At 47.9% G+C, this 23,959-nt stretch overlaps 2 protein-coding genes across 2 annotated transcripts; one reads left to right on the top strand and one right to left on the bottom strand.

Annotated features, from left to right (window-relative positions):
- Positions 1 to 333: 333 nt before the first annotated feature.
- per-1 (perithecial-1) lies at positions 334 to 7,829 on the top strand (the record flags this gene model as incomplete). Its single annotated transcript, XM_955493.3, has 3 exons — positions 334 to 641; positions 706 to 6,976; positions 7,138 to 7,829. The coding sequence occupies 3 exons, from the start codon at positions 334 to 336 to the stop codon at positions 7,177 to 7,179; spliced, it is 6,621 nt and encodes a 2,206-aa protein (XP_960586.3). The 3' UTR covers positions 7,180 to 7,829.
- A 9,973-nt stretch (positions 7,830 to 17,802) lies between these two features.
- On the bottom strand, positions 17,803 to 19,620 carry NCU03583 (hypothetical protein; the record flags this gene model as incomplete). The annotated part of the gene is made up of 3 exons (XM_955482.2): positions 17,803 to 18,627; positions 18,801 to 18,999; positions 19,550 to 19,620. The coding sequence occupies 3 exons, from the start codon at positions 19,618 to 19,620 to the stop codon at positions 18,373 to 18,375; spliced, it is 525 nt and encodes a 174-aa protein (XP_960575.1). The 3' UTR covers positions 17,803 to 18,372.
- Between the last annotated feature and the right edge of the window lie 4,339 nt (positions 19,621 to 23,959).

Genomic DNA, 23,959 nt, shown 5'->3' with positions numbered 1-23,959 from the left:
CCACCGGCTAGGACCAATCTACGTAACTATAGGCATGGGGCAGCTGTTATCTCATACCACGGTGGTGTGTTTTGTGTGCATTTGCTCTACATACATTTGCATTCCGTATTAGAGATCCGACTCCTGTCGCCCCTCCCCCATCTTTTGCCCACCCTTATCCCTCAGTCTGTTTAAAAGTCTGCCCTATCCCTTTCATGCTACATCATTGCCCTTATTACAGCACTACCTCGAGGCATCGTTCTTCCTTTCGAGCATTGTTCTATATATTCTGCATAAATCCCGACAACATCATAGCATACGGCCGAGAAGAACCTGACGAAAGAGACGCGCACAATGTCTTCTGTCCAGCCAGATCAGTCACTGGCATTCTACCTCTTTGGGGACCAGTCCCTTGACACGCACGCTTTCCTCGCAAGCGCCTTCCTCAAACCCAAGAAAGGCACTCTTGCAAAAGCGTACTTGGATCAGGTTGGCTATGCAATCCGACGCGAGATAGATCAGCTTCCCAGGACAGAGCGTTCGAAACTACCCGAATTCCTCAATTTACAGCAACTCAATGAGAGATACTATGGACAGCCCATCAAACACCCTGGCATTGACGGTGCCCTTTTGTGCATATCACAATTGGCTCATTACATAGAGTAAGCGGTGGTCTACTTGTCCGCCTCGCGCTTTGCTCAGGCTAACCCTTCACACCGTTTCTAGTCATATTGAGAGTAATCACGATGACCTCGCCAGACCGGAGAATACATGCCTTGTCGGCCTATGCTCCGGGCTCTTTGCAGCCACCGCAATCGCCTGCACGAAATCGTTGTCAGAATTGGTACCACTGGCCGTCCAAGTGACCCTCATGTCTTTCAGGGTTGGACGACACGTATATAAGGTTGCCGAACAGATATACCCCACGGCCGAAAAATCCGAGAGCTGGACATATATCTTCACCAATATTTCGGAAGGCGCTGCCAGTCAGGTGGTCCATGATTTCAATAAGAAAAGCGGCTGGAACCGCGTCAACCGGCTATATATGAGTGCCAGCTCCTCCCAGAGTGTCGCCATTTCGGGTCCTCCTTCCTCTCTGAAGGCCTTCGCCAGTGGACACAACTTTGGCGGGAAGACCAACGTAACCTCGATCCCCGTCTACGGACCCTACCATGCACCACACCTTCACGATGCTGCCTTGATCGACGAGATCCTGCGCCTGGACGACGAGGTGGTGATTGACGCGCTGCACAGAACGAAGCCGAGATCCCACGTCATGTCGTGCTTTTCGGGCGAATGGGTCACCGACAGGCAACTCACGACGGCGTCGCTGCTGAGGCAGATTGTTCACGAGATTTTGATGGAGCCCTTGCGATTTACCAAGGTGCTTGACGCATGTATTGCAAGGGGAAAGAGCTTCAAGGGAGGAAAGAGCTGCCTCATCCTCCCGCTCGGTCCTACCCAGAACGGCGCCACTCTCGTTGGGCTGATCAAAGCCCACACAAACCTGGAAGTCACGTTCCGGGACTGTCCCCCCATCTCCCCCGAAGCAACTGCTTCCCGAATTGGCAACCACGGGTCCAGTGGCAAGTGCAAGCTCGCCATTGTGGGCATGGCTGGTCGCTTCCCCGATGCCGCCAATCACGAGAAGCTCTGGGAACTCCTCGAGAAGGGACTCGACGTCCACCGCCTTGTGCCGCCCGACAGGTTCGATATCAAGACGCACTATGACCCTACGGGCAAGGCCATCAACACCAGTCACACTCCGTACGGCTGCTGGATCGAGCAGCCGGGCTTGTTTGATCCGCGCTTCTTCAACATGTCGCCCCGTGAGGCCTTCCAGACCGACCCCATGCAGAGAATGGCCTTGACAACAGCCTACGAAGCACTGGAGATGTCGGGATACGTCCCCAACCGAACACCCTCCACCCGACTGGACCGCATCGGTACCTTCTACGGGCAGACGTCAGACGATTGGCGTGAGATTAACGCGGCCCAGGAGGTCGACACCTACTTCATCACCGGTGGTGTCCGTGCCTTTGGTCCTGGCCGTATCAATTACCACTTCGGCTTCAGTGGCCCTAGTCTCAACATCGATACTGCCTGTTCCTCCAGCGCCGCAGCGCTTCAGGTTGCCTGTACTGCTCTCTGGGCTCGCGATTGCGACACCGCTATCGTGGGCGGCTTGTCTTGCATGACCAACCCAGACATCTTTTCGGGTCTGAGCAGAGGTCAATTCTTGTCCAAGAAGGGGCCTTGCGCGACCTTTGATAATGAAGCCGACGGCTACTGCCGTGGTGATGGCTGCGCTTCGGTTGTCGTCAAGCGATTGGAAGATGCTCAGGCCGACAACGACAGAGTTCTCGCCGTCGTTCTCGGCACCGCGACCAACCACTCAGCCGATGCTATTTCCATCACTCATCCCCACGGGCCAACTCAGTCTACGCTTTCTCAAGCGATCTTGGACGACGCTGGTGTGGATCCGCACGATGTTGACTACGTGGAGATGCACGGGACGGGCACTCAAGCAGGAGACGGCACCGAAATGGTGTCTGTTACCAATGTCTTTGCACCAGCGCAGCGTAAGAGGCCCCAAGACAGGCCTCTCTATCTTGGTGCCATCAAGGCCAATGTCGGCCATGGTGAGGCGGCTTCTGGAATCACTGCCCTTTGCAAGGTGCTCTTGATGCTTCACAAGAACGCCATCCCTCCCCACGTCGGCATCAAAAAGGGGTCGATCATCAACAAGACCTTCCCCAAGGACCTGTCTGACCGTAACGTCAACATCGCCTTCCATTTGACCCCGTTCAAGCGCAGAGATGGCAAGCCCAGGCGTGTCTTCATCAACAACTTCAGTGCCGCTGGTGGTAACACTGGCATTCTGGTTGAAGATGCCCCCAAGACCGCACCAACTTTGCCCGATCCACGCAGCTGCCATCTCGTCACCATCACTGGCAAGTCCAAAGCTGCCATGATTCGGAACGCAGAGAATCTTGCCCAGTGGATGAACAAGCATACGGATGCGTCGCTCGCAGACATTTCTTACTCCACAACCGCGCGCAAGATCCAACACTACTGGCGCATGAGCGTCACCGCTTCGAGCGTGAGTGAAGCGCAGAGTGCTATCCTGAATCGCCTCAAGGAGAACTTTGTTCCTGTTACCCCTGAGCAGCCAAAGGTTGCTTTCTTATTCACCGGCCAAGGCTCGCAATACACCGGCATGGGCAAGGAGCTGTACGAAAACTACTCCGTTTTCCGGGAGAGCCTTCATGAGTTTGACCGTCTTGCTCGCCTTCACGGTTTCGAGTCTTTCCTTCCCTTGATTGACGGTACTGCCCAGGATGTCACCAATCTGTCACCCGTCATCACACAGCTCGGTCTTTGCTGCTTTGAGATGGCGCTTGCAAAGCTTTGGGAGTCATGGGGGATCAAGCCAGCCGTGGTAATGGGCCACAGTCTCGGTGAGTATGCCGCGCTGAACGTTGCTGGCGTCCTCAGCGCCAGCGACACCATCTACCTTGTCGGCACTCGTGCGAAACTTCTGGTTGAGAAGTGTACGCTGAACAGCCACGCCATGCTCGCCGTTCAAGCTCCAGTCAAGGAGGTCCAAAAGGTGTTGGGTAGCATGGCCTCCAGCGTGAACGTTGCTTGTATCAATAGCAACCGTGAGACGGTGCTCAGTGGGCCAACTGATGTCATCACCAAACTAGAAGAGGAGCTCAATGCTGCTGGCCAAAAGGCCAAGAGATTGCTCGTTCCGTACGCGTTCCATTCTGCTCAAGTCGACGCCATCCTCGACGACTTTGAAAATCTGGCCTCCGCAATTCTTTTCGAGCGCATCAAGGTTCCCATCATTTCTCCGCTGCACGCTGAAGTTTTGGGTGAAGGCGACAATGTGGATGCTAGTTATCTCCGCCACCACGCCAGAGAGGCCGTCAACTTCCAAGGTGGACTCTTCAGAGCCCAGGAGAAGAATGTCATCGACGAGAAGACCGTGTGGCTCGAGGTTGGCCCCCACGCAATTACAGTGGGCATGGTCAAGGCTGCCTTTGGTGCCACGACCATTGCTGTGCCGACTCTCCGCCGAACAGACCATCCTCAGGCCTTCAAAACTCTCACTGCTACTCTTAGCACGTTGCACTCCGCTGGATTGAACATCGACTTCAGTGAGTATCACCACGACTTCCTCCAATGCGTCCGCCTCCTCGACCTACCCAGTTATTCCTTCGACGAAAAGAATTACTGGCTTCAGTATACAGGTGACTGGTGTCTCACCAAGAACCGTATCGCAAACCAGGGAGGGGCGAAGCAGATCGGTTCCAGCAAGCCGCGACTATCTACCACGACAGTTCAGCGAGTGATCAGAGAAGAGGTCAAGGATGATGTGGCGATTGTTGAGATTGAATCTGAGCTTCATGAGGAGAACCTCAAGAAGGTGGTCACAGGTCACTTGGTCAATGGTGCGCCGCTTTGCCCGTCCACGCTATATGGCGATATGGCCATGACGGTGGCCGACTATGCCTACAAACTCCTGCGTCCCGAAACCGAGAAGATTGGCTGCAACGTCGCAAAGATGGAAGTCCCCAAGACACTCATCTTCAATGACACTGCCAAGAGCCACATCCTAAGACTCACGGTCACGGCCAACGCGCAGGCTGGATACGCTGACCTTGTGTTCACCACTGGGGATGGACCGAAAAAGACAGAACACGCCACATGCAAGGTTTATTATGGCGACCTCGAGGACTGGCAACACGAGTTCGATAAGATGGCCTACTTGATCAAGACCCGCATTGACTCCCTCAAGCAACAAGAGCAGCGGGGTGAGGCTTCCAAGATTGGCCGCGGTCTCGCGTACAAACTGTTTGGTGCCCTGGTTGATTACAATCGTCGTTACCAGGGCATGGAGGAGGTCATCCTGGACAGTGAAACCTGTGAAGCCACTGCCAGGATTCGTTTCCAGACCACGGAGAATGATGGCGAGTTCTACTTCAGCCCCTACAACATCGATAGCTTGTGTCACATCTCCGGCTTCATTATCAACGGCACTGATGCTGTGGATTCTCGGGAGCAGGTGTTCATTTCCCACGGCTGGGGCTCCATGAGGTTCACTGAGATTCCTGATCGCAAGAAGGAATACCGCAGTTACATCCGCATGCAACCCGTCAGGGGAAGCAAGATGTTCTCCGGTGATGCCTACGTCTTTGATGGAGAAAGGGTCATCGGTATTGCTGGTGACATCAGGTTCGCTGCGATCCCTCGCAAGGTTCTCAACATGCTGCTGCCTCCCCGTGGAGCCGCCGCTGCCGCTATGGGAAGTAGGGCGCCGGCTCCGGTTCGCGCCGCGCCCCCTCCCGCTCCAACTGCCAATTCCGCATCGGCTGGCAAGAAGAAGAAGAAGGAGACTGTCACACCGGACACTATCGGCAGAGTCAACCAGAAGCTCAAGGGCGGAGTGGTTGCACAGGTCCTGGACATTCTTGCCAGGGAGGTGGGCTGCAGCCATGATGAGCTTGCTGACAACATTGCCTTTACCGATCTGGGTGTTGACTCTCTCATGTCCTTGACCGTATCCGGAAAGATTCGCGAGGAGCTTGACCTAGATATCCCCTCTGGTGCCTTTGTCGATCACCCGACCATTGGTGCGCTCAAGGGCCACCTTGCCCAGTATGAGAAGGCTGGCGCGAACGAGCCCATCTCTTCCAGCGCGTCTGATGGCTCGTCCGATGACGAATCCCCAGAGCTTGATTCCGAGTCCAATGTCACCACTCCCCTTGATGAGAGCGAAGCTAATTCAGTCAAGGGTGAGGGTTCTCGAATTGAATCCGGAGGAGGAGAGAAGAACAACAACGAGTTCCAGAGCCTTGTTCGGAACACCATCTCGCAAGAAATGGGAGTTGACATTGAGGAGATTCAAGCTGCCCCTGATCTGGCAAGTCTTGGTATGGACTCACTTATGAGTCTGGCTATTCTTGGCACCTTACGAGAGAAGATGCACATGGACATCTCGTCCGATCTCTTCGTGACCAACCCTTCATTGAAGGACGTCGAGCGTGCACTTGGTATTAGTGACGCTCCCAAGAAGGCTGCCTCAAAACCAACCTCTAGACCTGCCAAGTCCAAGAGTCAGGAGCCTTCGCCTACGAACAATTCATCCAGCGCATCGAGTGTTCGGAAGGAGCACCCGAGAATTGGACTCGAAGAGCCTTGCCCCCCAAAGCCTCCGCGTCCCACTAGAATTGTCGACGACTACCCAAACCGTAAAGCAACCTCTACCCTACTGTCTGGAAGTCTAAAGACTGCGACCAAGCAGCTCTTCATGGTTCCCGACGGTAGTGGTAGCGCCACCTCCTATACTGAGATTTCCAATGTCGGCGGTCAGTGGGCTGTCTGGGGCCTTTTCTCTCCCTTCATGAGGACTCCGGATGAGTACAACTGTGGTGTCTACGGTATGGCTGCCAAGTTTATCGAGGAGATGAAGCGGCGTCAGCCGAAAGGCCCCTATTCTCTTGCTGGCTGGAGCGCCGGTGGCGTCATTGCCTATGAAATCGTCAGCCAGCTCGTCAAGGCCGGCGATGAGGTCGAGAATCTCATCATCATCGATGCTCCATGCCCTGTTACCATCGAGCCCCTGCCACAGGGTCTGCACGCTTGGTTTGCTTCCATCGGCCTTCTTGGTGAAGGCGGCGACGAGAAGAAGATCCCTGAGTGGCTCCTGCCGCACTTCGCTGCCTCCGTCACGGCCTTGAGCAACTACGACGCAGAGCCTATTCCCAAGGAAAAGTGCCCCAAGGTGACAGCTATTTGGTGCGAGGACGGCGTCTGCAAGCTCCCGACCGATCCGCGCCCGGAGCCCTATCCCAAGGGCCATGCCCTGTTCCTCTTGGATAACAGAAGTGATTTCGGACCCAACAGGTGGGATGAGTACCTGGATGTCAACAAGATGACCTTCAGACACATGCCTGGCAATCACTTCTCTATGATGAAGGATGACTTGGTCAGTTGTTTCCCCTATCCCCATGCACCAGGTTGCGGTACTGCCAGTACTGGTTTGCGTGATGTTGGTGTTATTGGTGCAAGAGTCCGATGTGGGCTTGCCACATTTAAGCCGTCCGGTTATTGAGTTTTGCGCCGAAGCTAACTTTCCATCTACTCTAGGCCAAGCAACTCGGTTCTTTTCTTCGGGAGGCTTTAACATGACCATCCGCCATTCAGCCTGGTCTAGATGAAGAGGCCTCAGACTGATCTTGGCGACAAGAGGACCGCAGCAGCAACTCAGGACCAGACAAGAGGAGTGTGAAGGAACATTCGAACTCCCAACCGTCTACGACCAAAACTGGTGAGGAGGAAAGGGAAAAAAAAAAAAAAAAAAAAAAGAGTTGGAGAGATAGATGTAAAAATGAGCCGGGGAAGGTTTGTGAAATTATGACCTGGGTTTCGGCGTTTGGGAGTCTTGGTTACGTGGACCTGGCTGGACCTGGGAACAACGGAGGGATTCTGGGAATCGTTATCTTTTTCTGTGTTCGTTTGGCTTTTTGGATTTCCACTGGGTGGCTTTCTCCCGGTTCCTTCGCATGTCTTTCTCTGTGGATATGCTCGTTGGATTTCTTCCTCTTACGCGCAGTTTGTTCTTCATTCCGTCGTTTACTTTCCTGGTCCCCCAAGATTGACACCTAGGCCATCTGATTTTTACATAGACATCGCAATCGTGCATTTGCATTGAAGTACTACCGTATAGACTCGCGGATTGGCAAAAGACGATCGATACCGTGTAATCATGTGCAATTGAGCTTGGGGTAAACACTTTCATGTAGGTACAAGCAGGGTTAATGGTAAAGACAAGTAAGTGATAAAGAAGAATGCAAATAGCTGACTGACACCATTGATCCTACTTGTGCCTGCGTAGAAATTGTCTACCCCAAGTTCAATTTTAGAGATTAGATGGTATACAGCATGTAAAGGCCATTGTCTAGCAAAATTCGCGAGCCGCTACAGTCGCTTCAATGTCTGATTTTCCTGATTCAGTTTCCAAGTTTGCAAGACAGCAAGCCAGACAGATCCGAGATGGATGGATTTTTTTATCTTTTTTTTTTCTTGGTAATCACCACTTTTGAGTTTTGGCAAGGAGAAGAACCTAGTCTGACATCCGCACTACCAACAACGCAGCATTCCTCACGCTCGTTGATACGTTGTGAGTAATAACACAGCGTGGCCGCTCTAGCCCATACTGAGATGGTATGGATTAGGGTGGCCCTTTTTTTTGTGTACAAGCTAAAGTAGAGGGTAGGTGAGCGGCGGCTTGCCATTCACGTTCGACGAAGTCGGTCGTCTCGCTTGAATGAGTGTGATCCGTGCGCCAATCCCCCGCTAAAATGCCTTCCGCCCTCGTTCTCCTCCCCCTTCTTCGGTTTGCATTATCACGATACCAGGAAACGACTGGACATCACCATATTAGTTATTCCACGTTTTTGATTTCGGCTTTTGAATCACTGATTTCCCGCAAGCATATGACGAAAACAGTGCAGCAGCAGCTAGCTAAGCAGCCAGCAGAGAAAAAGGAATGAACGGGAGAGGTACCGCGACCGGTACCCGATCCGGTCGCTGCGATTGGTCAAGGGCATCTTCTCGATGTTTACACCGAGCGCAGTTCGCAATCTATCCCTCCCTCCCCGGCCCCGCGCCCAATGCGGTCATCCATCATTCCTCATTCGCTGCCGGATGCGGGTTTTCCGACCTTGGATGATGTCGGCCGGTTGACTGTCTACTATTCTAGCAGCCAAGTACCTTACCGAATCGATCGTCATTCACATTCCGATTTCCTCACCAGCGATTCGAAAATGCGAGCGGCGGACAGGACGGAAGCGATGCGATGGCATCCGTTAACGGCAAGCAGTCAGTCCCATGTCGGATTGTGTCGACAAGTGACGACCACCTTCGAGAAACCAGAAGGGAGACCCGGCGGGCTTGGGCCCGTTATCGAGAACGATATGACGAACTTGGAGAATAAACTTTTCTTTCAAAAAAAAAAAAAAAATTTTAAAAAATTAAAAAAAAAAAAAAAAAAAATTGGAAAAAGAAAAAGAAAAAGAAAACAAAACAGGGACCAAGATATTATCGTTGCACAAACATGCATTTCGCAAGGGATACCCTCACCCCCTATCCCCTGCTCCCTTACCGGGCTGGCTGTCCTAGCCCGCCCGCTCTTTTTTGTCCTGTCTATCCATTCTATCCCCCTCTTGCCAAGCATGCCCTGCCCTGCCTTGCCTATCCTGCATGTCTTTCCCCAGCAGCAACCCAGCGATAGTACAGCGACAGCGAGTGAAGACGAGAGATCCAAGACCCAAGACTTTTTTTTTTTTTTTTTTTCTCGTATTCCCTCAATTTAATCTATGGGTAATGGGCTCGACTAGGGAAATGGGCTCGATCGACGCACGAGCAATATCTGAGACCAATGAAACATACGGGGGGTTTTCTCGCCAAGGGACTACTACGAAAGGGTGAGGCTGAAGAAACAAGGTAAAGGTAACAACTTGCGGGTCGAAATTATTGATGCGCCGCTGGGGTTCTGGCAGGGTTGATGACGGAAAGGGAAAGAGGATGAGGGGGGGAGATGATGAGGATGACGATCGATGATGGGAGAGTGAATGAGAGGAATTCCGAGAAGAGGCTCACCCACTGCTACCAGACGTTGATGGATGACCAAAATGTCTGAAGACGACATTGACCTGGCTTGGGATGTTTAAGGCGGGCAACGGTGAGTAAAATCGAAGGGATCGGAAAACACCTTGATGCAAGGCATCAACTTTTACGGGTTGAGGAATTGACGATGCGCTCGTTAATAGCGGACAGGGGGAACAGGCCAACCTCTACCGCAAACACACGGGAATACAAAGCACAAAGCACAACATCGGGCACCCATTGTTGAGGTTATGGTAGCAGTAACACCTGTTCACTCAGCGATGGAAATTTCCGACTGGATAAAAACTTGCGAACCTCAATCTAACTCCACTGCGGTGGTATGGAGTAGACACAAAGCCAGTCTGGCGGTCTAGCCTCATGGTTCCTCAGGTTTGAGAGAGACGAGTACCTACTACGCTCTGACTTTGTCCCTCTGACTTACGCGGGCACCTACCAGGTATACTTGCTGTACCTTTACTTCAAGTCAGTGCTGCGCTGGGTTCTGAGACAGCTAGGGACAAGGGATAAACACGACATGGCAGGACTTAGACATACCGTGCTTCACCTTGTTTGATGCGTATCCCACCTTTCCTCTTGACCTCACTGTCAAGGGTATCGCATATCGCAACCAGTAAACGATGTGTGGCTGCTGGCTGCTGGCGCTGAGGCTTGATCAATGCGATATTCCAGCTGAATATCGCCCAATAGACATCCTGCACAGTCTACGCCCAAATGCACGACATCCCTCCGCACACTGAAGCGGAGCGAAGCGGTGAAGGGAAAAAGAACACAAGATCAACTTGAAGCATAACATGCGTGAAGATCAGTATTTTTTGCATAGTCGATCTTCGGGACGGGAGTGGCTTGCTCGCTATACGCGCATCAGATACACAGTAGACATTGCCGTTCCATGATGTGAATTGCCAAGTACAGTAGTGTAGGTAGCAGCCATTCACCCTACCCAGCGAAGTCGTCGATCCTCACAAACAAATGTGGCGCGAAATCAATAAAACGGCGCACGATACTTACTTGGTGTAACATCGTATTGCAACTCAAAATGTTAGATGCCGGCAGGCGCCGCTTAGCTTCCGCCTCCTAAAAAGTATGGATCTCTCACTGTTGATCGGATCGGATGTCGTGATTCGGTTTTTTAGCGTTCGTTCCTTTCTTTTCTCGTTCTCTTTCTTCCGGAAGGATGAGAGGGGAGGGGAGGAAAGGGTAGGTAGGTGTGAGGAAGGACAAATTGGGCAAGGCGTGGATGGATGAAAACCTGGAAGGAGCAACTTGGGCTGTACCATAGATTGTGGACTTGGAGGAGCCTCAGAGACGCTTGGACTGGAGCAAATCCTCCTGGAATTTTCATGGCGGTTGTGCCATGGGCGCCACGTTGTGAATACATGCCCCTGTGTATGTAGGCGAGATGAACATTTGATTATCCAGTATCGGTGGGAAACGAGTTTTCATTGAGCCTTGACTGTCCCGTGTCGCCGTGGAGATCGAATCTTGTGTTGAACACTAGAGCAGGTTGTGGGGCACTTGCTGAATGGTTTACCGGCTCACTTATAGCCACACAACCTCAAGGCAGGTGATTTTGATGATTCAGCAGTCGTAATTCCTTGCCATTGCACGTTCCTTCCCTTAAGTAGGTTGGCATCTTTCCGCCTTCAGTCCGAAAGCTCTTGTTATCGACTTACACTTTCGGGTCGTTGTCAATTAGTGACCCTGTCCATGTAACTTGCAATCCGAGGTGCAGTTGTGGGTTTCCTTCCATTCTCTCCCTATCCTTTTAATTGCCCATCGTTGTTGCCCGGCATGTGAGTGTACCTGCCTGTCCACCTGTTCCTATGTCTCTCTGACACCCGTAACTGAATCCCTTTCGGTCTTGCCCCGGGTTCTCGACGTAGGACGAACGGAGGTTAGTTGTTTTGATTGCAGGATGTCTTTAGTACGAGCCTTCTTCTAGAAGGGAATGATTGGTGTCAGTGAGGGAGCTGATGGTGTGCTAAGTGGCACCATAGAAGTTGATGTCGACTCACTCATAGGCCACCAGCATCCAAGCCGCAGTTGGGGCCAATGATGTGATCACGCAAGCAGCCACGGCCTGGAGTGAAGATGGAATGTGGACGATGTTGTAGACAGGCTTTTTCTCTTGACCACATAATGCTTGAAGAGATACCGTAGTGAGTCGAAAAGGCTATGTTCTTGAGCATTGCTTGAGGGAAGATAAGCATCGAACCATTTAAACGATAGGCGCAGATGGCTGTGACCGGTGATTGGGCTATCAGTCTGCTTTTGACGTCCGAGATGTTTACGCCAGATAATTGCCTGCAGAAGAGACATATTGTTAACGTGCTCGTTACCCTTTGACTACAAGGGGATGTCCTGACGTTCCACACCTACTTACCCCATAGAACTCACTTCTAGTGTTTCAGTGACTCACAGACACTTCCCCATTTAACCCGCTTCGACCTGAGATAATACTATTATGCGGCTTGATTGCTGTTATCCAAACTTCGGCAGCTTTCTTTGCTCGATCGGCCATGTGGTTCGGACATGACTGGTGCTTGTGCTGAGATGGACTATTCCTCTTCTTGTTGTCAGTGGTATCGTCTCTCAGTCTCTACCGCCCCAATTCACGGCCACTCTTTCTTCACACCGTCATTGGTAAGTAACATCCTTACAGATACTTATCTTACAGTTTGTCATTCAGTTCCAATTTCATGAAAAGATGTCTTTGGCTTATCCCTTGGCCAACGAAATTAACACAAAGTGTATCATAGGCAAAATGGGTCGCCACGTTTGCTCCGATACCTGTGAGCAACACAAAATTTGCATCGGAGAGAGATGTGTGTGTCGTCGACGGGACCTCCGGCCAACGTCCTGCTACGCATGCAGGCTAGCAAAGACCGCGTGCCGACCAGGAGCGGGCGGAAGTGGAATGTGTGAACGGTGTTTGCACAAGGGCAGTATACACTACTGCAACAGACGGGGTAAAGAGGACAACCCATGCGAAGGCTTACCAGCCAGCCCTCCCGGCCGTCAATATCTAGTTGACTTCGGCCCCAATGCCGGTGAGGCGCTTCTGATGGGCGGAATATCGGCACCCTTGCCTTACCCGCACGGGTACCAGCCAATATCTCCACCGGAGTCAGTGCGGTCCGGCTCATTTGAGCAGACTCCGACAATTTTTTCGAGTTCCGCCCACCCACCTCCTGCCTCCGTACCTGCTCTCCTTCCCGGCCCTGTTGTGCCTCCCGCTTTGGTTATGCCTCCGGCACTGATCTCTCCTGCTCTGACCGAAGCCCCCAATTGCGGTTGCCCTTGGAAATTGGTTCAGGCTCAAGAGGCCATTGACCAACAAGTTCCCCTTTGTGATCGGGCTTCCAAGGTCGTACAGGCAAATCGAGAGGTGGCTCATTCGCTCGCCTGCTTGATACGCTGTCCCTACTGCTTTGGACCGGACAGACGTACCGCCCCTTTTGTTACTGAACTTTACTCAGTGATTGGAAAGGGCGTAAAGAGATATGAGGTCGATGTGTTACCCTTCTCCTTGTTGCTGACTCCCGGGGAGAGGAGGAGCACACTGAGGACACTGAAAATTATCAGTATTCTAACCCGTCGATTTGGCGCGGATAGGTCTGAGGTGGGATCCCTCGTAATTAAAATCACCGAGTTGGTTTATGGCTTTCAGCGGGACCAGCAACTAGCACTTGCCGGTGGGCTAGAGCTTCAGCAATGATTTCCAGCCTCCGTCTACGACCACTCAACAAAATCAACAGCAGCAGCATCTGGTGTTGGATCACCAGGTGGTTTCTCTCTCGGGAGGAAAGCAAAGATGAAGATGCGATTTGCGAGTCCAGTCGCCATACTGGCGAAGGTGTCTGTCGGTGTGTGTGCAAGTCTCTCAAAAACAGATTTGCGCCATCATCCCTCCTAAAAATCAATTCATCTGTCATTTGTATTTCTGGGAGGATTTACCCAATATAACGCCAGCCCCAAAAGGGCACCACTCGAGAAAACAGCAACTTTACTTGAGTGCCGATTAAAGCGTGTGAACCACCGTGAAAGACCCACCCACAACTTCTTGTCACAAAAACAAAACACACGAATACACAACACATCACAGCATTATGGGCTTCATTGACACTGGTCCCATAAGGCCATGTGTTTTGGGTGCGAAGTTGTCAACCTTTTCCTCGTTTTGGAAGGGGAAAACGACATCCACTCGTCTGGTCAACATCAAGGCTTTTTCCATCACTTCGGGCAGACCTACAACAACGCCACCTTCGCACCTACCGTACACCAACAGACTTTTTCGTAAATCGAGCCAAACAACAACAAAGTGATGTCTTCCACTCCTACACCTCATCCAAATCTTGCTTGGGTGTCTTCCCAAGGCCTGCTTTCGCCGGCAACGGGTATCCCGTCTCCTTCGCCTTCGAGGAGTTGGGACCTCTTTGGACCGACCCTCCCTCCCCAAGGCCACCAGCAATGGGGTGTCTATCTTTTAATTTGGGAGAAAGAGGGTCAACGTCCAGCCGTTTATACGTTGGCACGGGTACCAACTCTACACTCGGCGTCAAGTCGAGATTTAAGGCTCGTATGCTCAACTTGAGGGAGACAAATCGGCTAGCACAGGGCCAGAAATCCAAAATGTCCTCCAGGAGGATTGGAAAGCGTGTTTCGGCGACGGCATCTCTCTGCAAAATGTCCACAGGTTCATCTCATCAAACAAAAATCTATTCAAGAAGACCGCCATGCTCTAGCGCAAGCCGGCGTTATGTATTCATACCGTACACACAAGCGCACATTTACAGGGCTAGAGGTAGCTGGCTGGTTGGCTGGAGGGAAAGACCGCAAGAAGATGCCTTGGTCATTTATAGAAGCGAACCTTTTGATGGTTTTAGGGATGAAAAAAAAACCATGCGTTTTGCTGGAATACCCATTTCACTTGATCATGCTGGGGAGTCTGGTCGCTGCCATCACAGCCTCACATGGGGCATATCTTTTGTTTTTCCTTTCTATCTTTCTTCTTAACTTTTACCATTGCAATGATTGAAGGCCCTGGTATTACCTACTACCTAGGTAGTATCAGGTGCTGAATTCCATTTCTATTTGTTTCGAGTTTCGAGTCGAGTCTCTTGTACTCCTGTCCTGATTTGTTTCTCTGTGTTTCCCCCCCCCCCCCCCCCCCCCCCCCCTGTGAAGAAGTCGTGCAAGCTCGATCTGGGAAGGGAGCTGTGCAGCGTGCTTCCAGTTTCATATACCAACCTGTGTCTTTGTGCTCCTGTCGATTTGTCAGACAGATGCACGAACGTATACTAAAACACACACACACAACCAATATAGCAAGACACCGCATGGGTCATCAACGAAACGTGGGGGATAGATTATATCACGTTGGCATGAGCTGCTGCTATGGGCTAAAAAAGTTTCCGACGTTGTGCAAAATATCGCAGGCACACATATACCATATAAAGCACAATGTAAAAAGCATGGATTAGGATGGAACATGGGGTTGAAGTCGGTGAGAGCCTGAGCCCCGATAGGCATGGTTATGGTTACCATGGTGATATGATGATGAGGCGGGAAAAGTCAAGACACGGCAGGAGCACGATAAAGGCTAGGTATCGCCGTGGCGTGGTAGAGCATCTAGCACAAATCAAGAGACTGTTGTTCAGGTTGTTTAAACAACCAGTGATCCATTCTTTCTCGACAATGTCTGCGCTCATCGATGCTGATTTTCAGAGCGTGATAAAGATTGGTAGGTAGATCAAGAAAGTGGCAGAAACTTGGTCAAACTTGGTGGTGATATAAATCACTGCGTGGAAAAAGCGGTTTGTATAGGTTGGGAAACTCGCAATTAAGAAGATGCCCATATTAAGTTGAGTAAGTATATCCATGGCCTTAACCTTTGCTCCATGTATAATGTACTGGTCAAGAAAAAGAAAAAAAAAAGTGTGCTCAGTGAAGATACACCTTTCAGAATGCCCAAGATTCCCATGGAAGATGCTGCTGCTGCTGTACTCTTTCATCATGTAATAATGTCTAGCTAGGTAGACCTAGTCCTTTCAGTTGCAAAACAACTGGCACTTTCTCCGACAGTCTGAGAACTTTATGTGTGTTTGGGCTTTCATTCCAAGTGATATATGTCTATCTGGTACTCATGTTAAGAACAACTACTCAGCGAGCGTGACTTTGGTTGCCAACCTTGCTTGATATGGAGTACAGTTACACAAACACAAGAGGCGCAGAGGGAAGTAGTATAAAAGAAAAAAAAGTAAAGAGAAGAAAAACGTACCTTGTGTGTGTGCGTGTGTGTGTAACACGACCCATATAAACCCATATCAAGCAAGCTATTGTCATCATGGAACGTTTTTTTTTTTCCTTTTTTCTTCTTCTGCTATGATACTGTTTCCTGGTTCCGTAGACTTCCAACTTTGGTACGCCCCGTTTGATCATGGCTTACTCTCTTCCAAAGTTCCAGAATCCCACGTAAGAATCCCGGTGGCAGCTGGAAGTCGGCAGTGAGTCGGTAGGTTTGGTAATGTGTAATCCCGAGGTTACAGTACCTTGAAGTTGAGAAACAAATCCGCTCTGCATTAGGTACATGTAAGCGTAGGGTTTAGCCGCACCGATTTCGAGGGTTTTTCTTTCTTTTTTTTTTTTTTTTTCTTTTTTTTCCTCTGTGTGTTTCTTCGTTATCCAGTAATTATCAGCGGGAAGCTGTTGTTGAGCATTGGAAGATAGTTTATTGGATAAGATTGGTATTGGTAATGCTTGTGAATGAGAAAAGGGGAAACGACTGGTTGTTGACATGGACCTTGGCATAACCATTATCGTCCAGAATAGGAGTCTAAAGAGGCTCCTACACTATTAATGGCTACTGGGTTAGGTTTCACGTATTGACGATCATTACCCCCGAAGTTTTTAATAAAACACGAAGCAAGAAACGGTTCAAAGAGAGTAATGTTGTGCTGGTTTGATGCGGGCAATCATGGTCGATACAGTTGCCATGCATTGGACTCCCAGCCGATGAGACGGTGTCAGAATAAGCTTCAAAAAGTCCGAGCGTAGCTAGCTTCCCTTCAAGCTTAGACAAGCCTCCTCCAATGGCATGGATACGAAGGTAACAGACGGGGGTGTATACCTAGGTATGTTGCCTACAAGGTAGCTGCCTGCAGGGAGGTGTATACCCCTGTCTGTCGAAGAGCTCTTGTAAGTGAAGTGGAGTGTCCTTCTTGACCTATCCGAGGCCAGCATTATAGGAGCTGAGGAAGAGGGTGTGAATCGGATCGTAACGGTTGCCTTTTTCGGGATTAAACCGCTGCACGTGTAAGCTGGACATGTTCAGACTGTGTGTGTGCTGCCTCATTACCCTTACAGGATGGTACATGGTACATCGACATCGCCCAGCCCAATCAGATGCTTCCGAAAGCGAGGGAGGGTGGCCAGACAATGTGTCCCTGCGTGTTGTTAAAGAGAGGGGCGGGATACATATTGCGGTTCACACTCTCGGTTGCCATCCACTGGGAAGTCTGTGTCAGACAACTCTTGATAAGGCTTGCTCTTGGCCGTACTACTTGATCGATTCTCGTGGGTAGAGGTAAGGTGTATCCATGTCCATGGGAGGGAGGGATGAACGCGGGATGATACCGAAATCCCTAGGGTGCACCAACACCTGGTCGCTGCCCGGGTGTCCAACCCTTTTGCATAGAAGAGGATTCATAAAATCAATAAGATAATGGCAGCGAAGGGATACGAGACCAAGTGGTGAAAGTGCGCATGTTCGAGTTAATATGCTCCCAAATACAAATGCTCAAGGGAACCAGAATATTAAGACGGGACATCGACACATGGTCTGGGTCACTGGGAAAGCTAGGTATTCACTTCCCGCTTTAGGCGGGATTTTACCCTTCCGAGAGACATGAAGCGCCACCTTGGCCATGGTGGAGGTTCATCGTTGCACGGGACTCTGCAGGAGGCACTGTAAACGTCCTCTTGGTTGGCACCAAAAGGCCGCTGCCCGAGCAGTGATCTGCTATTTCTGCCCTATCTATCCACTTGATATTATAGAGGCACGGTGCTTAGAGTTCCAAAGAGAGAAGACCAATCAGATGAGTGGTAAGTTTAAGTTGAAGATGGCAAACTTACCAGACACCGTCCTCAAGTCCAACTTCGGATACCGTCAAACCAGAAGCCCACGCCGGTCATACATGGACTCTCGGATAGACATCCTTCCGTTAACCTAGCGTACTCGACAGTCAACTTGGCGTTCAGATGTCGCAGTTAAGGCATCGGTATCGCCTCGTTTCTCTCCAGCTACTGGCAGGTCGCTCGTGTAGATCGGTTAGTTATCTCCCCGCAATTCGGTCCCATGATTGCGCCGTCCCCGGAGGCTGATGATTTGTGCAAGGTCAAAACTCGCTCGAGAAGGCCGGAGAAGTGCCGAAGCGTACCACAGCGTGGATGATATTGCATAAGTGATGACTGTAACTGTGGTGGCTTGCACAGTCGTGGAGCCACGGCAACGCCGCTTTTCCAGAGGCTCTTTTTGGCGGGGTTGACGATGGATCAAGCCTCAAAGGAGCGGTGTTGGCCTTATGGTGTCTTCCCCATTTACTGTAAGTTCTGATCCGAGATGATAGAGGCACGGTGGGTGCTTTTTTGAAACCCGAGGAAGCACGGCATAGGCTATTGAAGGGTAGCATGCTGTCAATGCTGGTCTCCATGGTGCGCCTGCAGACCGGAAGGCCGAGATCTTTGCACGAAGGATGGGTTACCCTCGTCGTTGAGGGAGGCCATGGGACACTCGCTGAGCCCCAGGCCGTGAAGATTGTGCCTGCCGTGACTTTTCTGACGTGGGGGATCGAGAAGATTGATCATGAAGCGGGTGGCCGGCTGCGGGCGCGGGTGCGTACGGGGAGCACAACAGACGACAACACACGGCCGTAACTCGGCAAAGGGAACCTTGTGAAGTGTAGACTAGCGCGCCCAGTGCCAGATGCAATGATGCAGTGATGGCAGACAGCAAAAACCCCATGAGTCGGTAACTGTGTGATTTCCTTTCTTCTTTTACGCTCGTATTCCTTCTTCTATTATCGTGGTCGGAGTGGGCGCGGGCCACAGGCTAAAGTCGCAACGAGGCCGGCGAACCACAGTTGGGCGACTTGGATAGGGTATCGGCGCATATTGCTTGGTGCTTCGTCAATCTGCCGTGAGTACGAGGGAAGGAGGCCATTTGCAGTCGCTAATTGCTTCGATTCTCTACGGCGACTGACGCAGTTCGGCGGCGCGAGGTTCCGGAACGAAGGAGACGGATCGCCACGGCGTGGTTGCTGTCTAGGGCATGAGATTCCATCCAATTTGATTGTCTTAGATTGTATTATTGGCATCGGAATGAATGCGCCAGAACTCGCTTGTCATCGATTTGTTACTGCCATTGGGCGGCCGGGCGCGCAATCTTCGGAAGGGGTTGAGGGACTCGAGGTTGCGCTGGTTGTTTAGCTTGGGATTACCGATCGTGGACGGATCGGTCAATGGAATGCAGCTTGATCCAGTGCAAAAGACAGATTCTGGATCGTACTGACGTGCCTGGTGCTGACCAGAGCTGCACGATGCCGCGATACTGCGGATGTTGTTTCGGGATCGAAATCACGAATGTGAAGTGCCCGCTGAGGAGGTGCCAGAAAATGAGAGGCTAGTAAGGCGATAACACGGACGACTAAAGCAGCCTAGCTCAGCGTTAGCACTGCCTTATTGAGCCCTCCAGTTCAGCCCTGGATCACCAGTGAGCAAGCCAATGCAGGGTTAGTACAGCCCACCCTAACAGCGGATAAGCGTTGGAAATGTCACCGTAGTAGCGCTAGCTTTGGGCACTTGATGTCCTCACATCCCTGTCCCGCTCTTGCCATCGACCGAGCCTCGACCTTCTTTCGCACTCGCCAGTTCTTGCGAAAACATTTTGGCAACAGGATTGTAAAGGCTGATGATTACCCCCGCACACATTCATGTTGGCTTGGGAGCGGCTAAGTTATCATGGAACCTTTGGTATACACACACTCGACAACAGTTTTCTAGCCGTTCAGATACCTCATAGCGAGCTACATGGACTAGATAGACCGGACATCCGTGGGGATCACAGAGAGTATCGCTCCCGCGACTGGAGTCCATATGGACTCTTTGGTTCCCGGAATCCGATGTTATCCATATCGGCATCTTCAACATTTCCATCATGATTTGTTTCATGTGGACACTGTCACCAGAAAGAACTCCGCGCATTCCTGTTTTCTCGGATCTCAGGTTCAAGTTGACACTCGTTCAACATACAGTCCGTCTCTCATATCTTTTTCCCACGCCCACACAAAACAAGTACCACTCTAATACGCGGAAAACGTCTCCAATAAATCCATCACTAGAACTTCTCAAGTCCTACAGTTCCTGTGTCTGAGCACGACGCGTGGAAGCTTTCTTACTGCAATAGCCAACTGTGGTCGGTTTCCACCTGAGTACTCTTTCCGTTCAGTACAGCCTGGGTCGAACTTTTCCGCGGCAGATAATAAACACTGGAGAAACAGCCCTCACCCCAAGACCGGAACCAACATTAAGCCACAGTATTATACGGCATTAAGGGAGAGCCTAAACAGATCAATGTGAATATCGCTTGGGTGAATACGACGGATATGTAATTATAAATCAGGAAGTTGCATCCCATGTGCGTGTCACATCCTCACTCACACCGCAGCGCTTTCCCGCTTGCACCATTTAAGGCTGCGTTTGTTCTCGTACAGTTGCCGTATAAACCGCCTCATACGGCTATTTCTATACAATAACCGTACAAAATAGCGATTATTTAGTTGGTTGCCGTACAAAAATGTAATCTACAACCCCCTTATATTAACCTCGTTCAGCCTTGGCCGGGTTAGGGTTATATATAACTAGAAAACCGTACAGATTTAGCATCGCCGTACAAAATTACTAAAATGCAGACCAGCCTCTGAGAACCGTAGTATGCTATATGCTTATAGTCTACACTCTACAATACCCTATACTCTAAGGATTTCAACGTAGTTGGTCAACGCTTATACCTCTATAGTTCCCTATAAGAACCCCATCCCCTATTTTAATAATGAGTTATCCTTTTTCACCCGTATATTATACTTTTAAATTTCAATACTAGTAAAATAGATAGCAATAACTTATTTATCTTTTTTAAAGACCGGTTTAAATTTCTTTTATAAAACTACTTTGAAAATATTCTTTTTATTAATAATACTTTTATTACTATAGTACTACTTATATTTAAAAATAAGGTTGACGACGATATAGTAGAAAATATTTAGTAATAAATAGATATAGTTGGAATTATTGTATCTATTATTTAGCGATATAATCTTATCCCTTCTATCCCTAATCTTCAATTACACTATAATATATCGTATATTGAACCGTATAAGCGAATTTAGGAAGCTCTCTATTAATTACCGCTATATAACTTCTAGAAATACTTTCGAATAAGGAAGACAATATTCTAAGAGTTCTATAACCACTTTATTTGCAAGGGTAGGTTGGAAGATAGTAAATAGATTCCTACCCTATTTAAATTATTAATAGCGTTCAAAATTCTTGGTTAGGGCGAAATTATAAACGCAATTGCTTAAAATTACTATTATAGTATAAAGACCGTCTATAAATTAATAGCCTTTAATACTATACTATATATTATTAACCTAATTCACTATACTAGAATCTTCTATAAAGTTATTTTAACGTTAAGGTAGTTAGTAATTATAATTGTAGTACCTCCTACCCCTAAAACCTAGGATAAGATCCGGATATCTTCTAGATATTTCCTATATTTTAAATATTATTTTAATACTATTAATAGAAAGTATTTCGCTACGAAGGTGCCTAAGAGTAAATAAACTACTTATATTTATTATAAGAAATTTATCTCTTAGAATATATTTAATGTAATTGATATAGCGGGCCGGTTTATATATATCTATATTAATTAGGAGGGTTTAACGTATAACAACCGGATCTTCTACAACGCTATTTTAAATAACTTTTTAATATTAGAAGGGTAGTATTATATTGCTAATTTAGCCTTCGGTTGTAAAAAGAGATTATTAGGGATATATATAAGTATTCGATACTATTTATATAATATCAATATACGTTGTAAGGAGGAGTTGTTTAATTAGTTGTATAGCGAGCTCTATATAATTATTAAAATTGCCTAAGGTATAGTCGTTCGAAAATAGGCGATTTATCGGACTGCTCTTAAATATTCCGCTCGAACCTACGCTTATATTATTATTTATACTATTACTTTATATAATTTCCTATTACAATATAGGGATATTAATATAAAGATCGAATTTCGCGTAGGGCCGTTAGTCGATTAAGAAGCGAATTAACTACTTATTAGGAACGTAGGCGAAAGGTAGGCTGAGGTGACTACGGTCGTGGCCATACGTAGGGGACGGTAAGTTAGGGGTCAATCTAAAGATGTATTAATAGTTACCGACTACAATAAATTATGCTTCGTTAAGCCTCTTTTATACCTGTACAAACTCTATTTATCCGCTAACGAGTATTATAGAGCCTTATACTAGTCTAGCGCTTCGGCGCGGTGCCGGATTATCCTTCCCGCGAGCCTAACCCAATATAAGCGTTATTATTAGTAATCCTATACATCGGTTAACGAAGGGGAGTAGTAGCCGCTAAGGTACTTTTATATATAAATTTTTAGCCTCCTAATACAATCCCCCCCCTTATAAGTTCTATCCTTAGAACTTTTACAATTTATAATAAATTTTAGTTAAATAGTAGAGGGCATTAGTATTATACTATTATAATATTATCGGGCTATATTACTAGCGAAGGTGCAATATCCTCGCCCCTTAGTTCCAGCGAATTATTATTTATAATAATTGCCAATACTATATTTTAAATATTATAGCCGCTTCGCCGCCGGCGAGCCGCCCGCTAGAATATTAGTATTGTAATGTCCTTTCTCCTAAATTCTAAATGTAGATACGAAGCCGCCCGCCCGAATATTGGTATTGTAATATCCATTTTTACGAGCTCTAAATATAGTAATAAAATTGCCCGTTAGAATATCGGCATTACGATATTTATTCTTACGAGTTCTAAATGTAGTGAGTTGCTTATTAGAATATTAGTATTGTAATGTTTATTTTCTTAAATTCTAGCGCGGATACGAAACTGGTATTAAATTTAATTATTTAGCGTACTGCCCGCTAGAATATTAGTATTATAATATTTATTCTTATAAATTTTAGTATAGATACAAAACTAGTATTAGATTTAAAGCGCTAGCGTTCCGCCCGCTAGAATATCGGTATTGTAATATTTATTCTTATAAATTCTAATGCGGATATAAAATTAGTATTAAATTTAAGAAATTAGTCGGGTTCCCGATTGTTATTAAAATTATTATTCTATAGGCGTACGAAGTAGTGAGTATTGTTTTATTTAACAAGGAGTATTATATTAAATTTAAAAATATTAATAAATACCTTAGGATACTAATATAATTACGTCCCGTAATTCCTTTTACTAAATATTCTCTATTATCCGCGCTTATAGTATAATTTAATACTTTTGTAGGGTATCTTCTATTATTTATATCTATTGTATAATACTTATATAATTAAAACCGAGGCTCCTCTTATAAGCTATTCTCTATTTAATTGTTTGTGTTTATTATAATTTATTGCGATATTTAAATACGATCCCCCTCCCTATAAGTTCTATCTTCGGGACCTTTATTTCCTTTTTTCGCTTCTTATAACTTTATATACTACTTCTTCTATAAATTTTCTTTATTTATATTATTCTTTCTTAATCGCCTCCCCGTTACCTTTGCTTCGTTTTTTATATTACTTTCTTTATTCTAATAGTACGACTTTTAATTATTACCCTTACTCTCTTTATTATAATCCGAATTATATACTTTCCTATTTTCTATTTTTCTTTTTTACTTTTTTATAACCACTATTATTATTTATTTATTCTATCCTTCCCTTTTTAATTATTACCTTCGTTTTATCCTTCTATTTACCCTTTCCTATTACCTATATAATTATTTAATACTCTTCTTACCCTACATTATTTTATATTTGCCCGCTTAAAATTATATTTATTTATTTTAATTTATATTTATATAAGGACCTCCTCCTTCGTTTATATAACGCCCCTTCCGCCTACCTTCTTCGCCTCTCTTCTTTTTCTTCTTTTTATCCTTACTTTTATTATTATATCTACCCCCCCC

This window comes from Neurospora crassa, linkage group V (assembly GCF_000182925.2).
Source record: "Neurospora crassa OR74A linkage group V, whole genome shotgun sequence".
NCBI lineage: Eukaryota > Fungi > Ascomycota > Sordariomycetes > Sordariales > Sordariaceae > Neurospora > Neurospora crassa.
The sequence above is the reverse complement of the archived record's forward strand: the minus strand, read 5'-3'. Positions and strand labels throughout refer to the sequence as shown.